This window comes from Sinocyclocheilus anshuiensis, unplaced genomic scaffold, assembly GCF_001515605.1.
Source record: "Sinocyclocheilus anshuiensis isolate Anshui unplaced genomic scaffold, SAMN03320099.WGS_v1.1 scaffold690, whole genome shotgun sequence".
NCBI lineage: Eukaryota > Metazoa > Chordata > Actinopteri > Cypriniformes > Cyprinidae > Sinocyclocheilus > Sinocyclocheilus anshuiensis.
The window spans coordinates 1,416,245-1,421,775 of NW_015547715.1; the positions used below are offsets into that span (position 1 = coordinate 1,416,245).

The 5,531-nt window shown below is 34.9% G+C and overlaps 1 protein-coding gene across 1 annotated transcript in view; it reads left to right on the top strand.

Moving 5' to 3' along the window:
- The first annotated feature begins 4,488 nt into the window (after nucleotides 1–4,488).
- LOC107704169 (zinc finger SWIM domain-containing protein 6) overlaps nucleotides 4,489–5,531 on the top strand; it is an 85,592-nt gene continuing 84,549 nt past the window's right edge. Inside the window, exon 1 of the mRNA XM_016507044.1 lies at nucleotides 4,489–5,004. Within this exon, the coding sequence (XP_016362530.1) occupies nucleotides 4,578–5,004 (427 nt within the window). The 5' untranslated portion in view covers nucleotides 4,489–4,577. The remainder of the gene's footprint in view (nucleotides 5,005–5,531) is intronic.

Here is a 5,531-nt window from a genome sequence, read left to right on the forward strand (position 1 = left end):
CGGATCAGCTCCAGGCATGACGAAGCAGATATCGTCCTCTTTTGGAAGACCAAACAAAATAGTTTCGCTTTTACAACTAAGCACACAGCGTCTTTACGACATGGCAGCGGAACCAACAAAACTACAGCGAAAATAAAAGTTACGCCTTCTTTCTTTGCGTGAGACTTTAGTCTTTAAATCATTATTAATATATTTCAATAATGAAACTCTTGCTAAAAATACATAAGTCAGGAAATGTATATATTATAATGTAATAAAACAATAAATAATAAAAATAAAATAATACAAGTATTTGTTATATTATTTCTCATATATTAAAATTAAACTAATGTAAATTAAATGCTAAAATATGCTAAAATGGCATAAATCAAGAAATTAATTTCTGATGTGATATTAATGTAAAAATATAAAATAAAAATAATGTAAATATTTATTTTTCTCAATAACTGTTGTTTTTACCTGAAGAACATGTAGTCCTTGACACTTCTGAATTAAATAATCGTGTTTAATTCATTTAAAGGGGTCATATGATGCGATTTCATTTTTTCCTTTCTCTTTGGAGTGTTACAAGCTCTTGGTGCATGACCCCTTTCATATATCAATGCTCACAGTTTCTTTTAATTAAAAAAAAAAGTTATATCCTTAATGCATCTCTTAACTAGTTTATACCTTTCTGGTCCATTTTTAAACTTTGTTTTGCATCATTTTCATACATGTTGTGCCAGGTTTGATGACTAAACATGACACACATCATATGACTTCAAAAGAATACAGCACATGAGTCATATAAACAATATATGAAAAAGAGAAACATAAACACAGAAACAAAAAACAAGTACAGGCTTATGAGAAAATAATGAACTAGCTATTTTTTAAATCATTCACACTTCTCTTTGGATAGAAGCGTTTGCCAAATTAATAAATGTTCTCAGAAGTTCTCAGTTCTGTTTTATCCCTCACGTAATAATCCTTGCACATGTGACATTTCGCTTTTCATGCTGAAACTGACATAAAGCAGAAGAGGCCATTCCGTCATGAATGCATCAACACACTTTAAAGGGAAACAAAAGTGTTAGAGTTTAATACCAGCAAAATAGTCTTGCTATATGATAAATATATGTGCATGTCTGTATAATTAAAAACACGGGAAAGATCAGAGTACAGGCGACTCCCCCAACTCTCTGTTTTGCCAGCTGTCATTTACATGATGCCAAAATGTTGTCAGATCAAACAGATTTGTTTTGGCCGAGCCTGTACGGATCCTTTGATCAATTATCCTAATTAGGAGGGCAGTTATCCAGGACAGAATTCCATATGCATGAATAAAAGTTTGTCCTCTGTGACAGAGCAACCTGAACTTTTCAAGAGAAAAGCAACACCTGAATGTCACATGGCTTGCAAGAATAGCTTATTGATAGGAATTATGTATGGACAAACTAATTAGATATGGAATATGCAGACACAATAAAACTCAAAAATATATTTATTGCAACTGAATATGTATTACTGTTATGTATGTATATGTATTACTGAATATGTATAACTAAAACTAGAACTAAAACTTAATTTTTGTTAACTGAAAATAAATAACATGATAATAATAAAATGAAATCAAAAATAAATATAAATATTAAAAAATGCATAAATTAGTTTCAATATATTAAAACAACTGAATTATAATCTAAATTAAAATGACAGAAATACTGCTAATTAAACTCTAAAACACTCAAATCAAAAATGCTAATCATTAAAATGCTAAAATAACAAATCAAAATGTAAACTGAAATGTATTTTTAATATTATAATGTAATGACAATAATAAATTATAAAATAAAATAATTTATGTATACATTTTATTAATCAATTATTAAAATGACAAACAATACATCCATCAAAAATATATTTATGTAATATTATAATTTAATAGAAATAATAAATAATACATTTAAATAATAATATATTTTAAGTATTTAAATGTATAAATTATTATTAATAAATTACATTTTAAACCGTAATCTTAATTAACATGTTAAAGAAATACATAAATCAAGTGTGGAAGTTAGAAGTTAGTTTTGCTGACATCAAGATCTAAATGGAAATGTATTATCTTATTTTTTATTTAATATTATAATGTAATTTAAATGTATAAATGATAAAGTCTAATCTAAATTAAAATCTGAAATAATACATAAATCAAGAAATTCATACAAATAAAATATGAATATTAGATGAAACATTTATTTCAGCTAGTTGACAGCAACATTTCTCATTTTCATTTAGTTTATAGGTTGAAAAACTGGAAAATTACTGGAAATAAATAACTAAAAACTGTGTTAGTTAATGAAAATACAGTCGTTCATTGTTAGTTCATGTTAAGTCACAGTGCATTAACTAATGTTAACAAACACGACTTTTGATTTTAATAATGCATTAGTAAATGTTGAAATGAACATAACCTAAAATGAATAAATGCTGTAGAAGTATTGTTCATTCTTAGTTCATGTTAACTAAAGTAGTTAACTAATGTTAACTAATTAACCTTATTGTAAAGTGTTACCAAAACAATATTAGTATATAAATAATACTAAAATAACACCAAAGTGAATGTCAGCAATAAAATCAAAACTGACCCTGTTTATGTTCATGTTCCTTATTGTGAAAGATTTGCGCACATCATTTTATTCTCTTATTATAAAAATATGTCAAATTAGATTTTGACAATATAGTGCAAACAAACCTGGTCTGAAAACGGTCTGAAGTGCACACATTTTCATGCAAACTAAGTGATAAAACTGCTTTTTTAAAAAGGAAGGTAAGTGCTTCATTTGTAGAAATATTAAACTGAACCACATGCTTTCATCAAAAACACTGCCTACTAAAGGCTCTGGCACGCTGCATGTGTCCATTAAAACCTCTGAAATGACAGATGAGGGAAGCTCAAATTGTGCGGACACTAATCTGAAATACATTGCATTGATCGGCTGGAGATTACAGCATCCCAGCAATGAGTTGCAATTAGTTACATCACATTTCTCAATCAATTAAACTTACCCTGAGGCCACACTTTTTAATATCACCGGTGAGACTCTTGCATGAAATTAAATTAGCGCTCTCTCTCGTTAGGTGGTAACTTCTCTTTTTGTAGTTTTATCACAGACACCTGCTGTGGTCTTCAGATCTGTCTCTTGATCAGATGTACTACAAGGAATCACCTGGAATGACAATGAGAAAAGACTACCCTTCATGGACTTATTGTTAATATGAACGTGTGACTAGCAAAAGATAAGAGTTAAAACAATGAAAGACAGGCATGATCCGCACAAAATGACACTGGATTGACTCCTAAAATGTGGCATAATGGTTGCAAGGATTTACCTTTAGGATGTGTGAAGGATAATTCTCTCAGCATATGTTTGAACATATGGAGCAAATGTATGTTTGAATATGTTTGAACATTGGGAGCAAACCTTTTCCCTTTACACTGCACATTTAAGATTAATAGATCTCATTTATTGAACTGTTTAGCGTTTAGCAGAAGGCTTTAAACCAAAGCAGCATAAAAGATAAATTAAATTACTGTGTTGGATTTTGGATCAATTATTTTCATTTTGATCTGGGCATAAAGGGTAACTATAGCTTTGGATGAGAATTTAGGATCATTGATTAGAATTTGTGTATGGCATTAATAAAACAAAACAAAAATCTATAGAATCTATTGCAAAAAGTGTAGTAGTTTTGTGTGTTGTGACTTACCAGCCCACATTTCCTATATTTCAGAGGTTTTCCGATTGGTGTACGTCAAACTTCTAGAGAGAGAGAGAGAGAAAAATATATATATACATTTTATTTTATTTTGTTATTTTTTTATTATAAAAGATTAAATACTACCATGTTTTTAAATATAGAAAATAAATAAAAATATATTTCTTTTTTTGGTCTTTATACACTGAACAAAATTATAAACGCAACGCTTTGGTTTTTGCCCCCATTTTTCATGAGCTGAACTCAAAGATCTAAGACTTTTTCTATGTACACAAAAGGCCTATTTCTCTCAAATATTGTTCACAAATCTGTCTAAATCTGTGTTAGTGAGCACTTCTCCTTTGCCAAGATAATCCATCCACCTCACAGGTGTGGCATATCAAGATGCTGATTAGACAGCATGATTATTGCACAGGTGTGCCTTAGGCTGGCCACAATAAAAGGCCACTCTAAAATGTGCAGTTTTACTGTATTGGGGGGTCCGGGGAGGGTCCGAAAACCAGTCAGTTGAGCGTTTCCAAGATCTCATGCCTCTTCCTGTTGTGAACTTATGACACTCATTATAACTCCAGCAAGGATTCGCCGACGTGCGAGAATTCCGCCTTCCATTCCTTTTTTAGCACGGCTGCAGACACGCAGGCCACGCCCCTTTCGTATTTGGCTACGCAAAGGCTCCGAAGCCCCGCCCTTTTTACCAAATAAGTCCAGGCTGTCCTTACACGGCGAACAATCGATGCGCGTCGCAACCTTTCCCTTTCCTTATCCCGTTTATATAGTACGGCGACTTCCGCCCTTGCCGTTAAAGCAGTGCGATCATGGCGGAGCGCGTTCAGCAGCCCCCAGCTAAACGGCTCTGCTGCCGACCCGGGTATAGTACGACATGTAGGCAGGGGCAGCGAGCCGGTGGAACAATATGCGGCGGTTCGGGTTCTGGCCAAGGGGGATCCAGCAAAACCCAGAGCCCCGAATCGCTCCTGGACATTGCAGCGCGGAAAGTAGCGGAGAAGTGGCCGTTCCAACGGGTGGAGGAGCGTTTCGAGCGCATCCCGGAGCCCGTACAGCGGCGGATCGTGTACTGGTCTTTCCCGAGGAGCGAACGGGAGATCTGCATGTATTCCTCGTTCAACACGGGCGGAGAGGAGAGTGCGTCTAGCGGGGAGAACGTAGACGAGACGCGGTTACCGTTCCGACGCGGCATCGCATTGCTGGAGAGCGGCTGTGTGGACAACGTATTGCAAGTCGGTGAGTGTGGATGTAAACCCGCGGCTTGGAAAACATTTAAATCGATTGATTCCAGTCACCATCACGCAGACACAGTCGAGCGAAAACATGCGAATGTCGTTTAAAAGAGGAACACGAGTCGAATGAAAGGGACTATTGAATTTTCGGCGAACAAAGGGAGGAATACAACGGGTTTAAATCTCCCGACAGGGTGCCGGTGATGTCGTTTAGTTTAGCAACAGACGCCGAGCGCTCCGGCTTATCGATACATTCCGAGCGTTCTGGGAAACGTTCTGAATACATTGTAGCGCTTTTGTATCTGCGCGAGAAAAACAGCGCGGAAGTGGAGCTCGATGTCGCTCGATCCATTCAGCGTTTAAAGCACATTTACTTGACTTTCACCTCGGACTTGTTTTGTAGTTTCACTTTAGTCGGTGTAGCGACGTATTAATCGTGTGTTTTCTCGTAAAACGGTTGAAATGTCAAGCCTTCCGAAGCTTGTCGGGTCTGTTTATTTTTTTCTGAAGTGAAAGCGTGAGGGGGGGGGG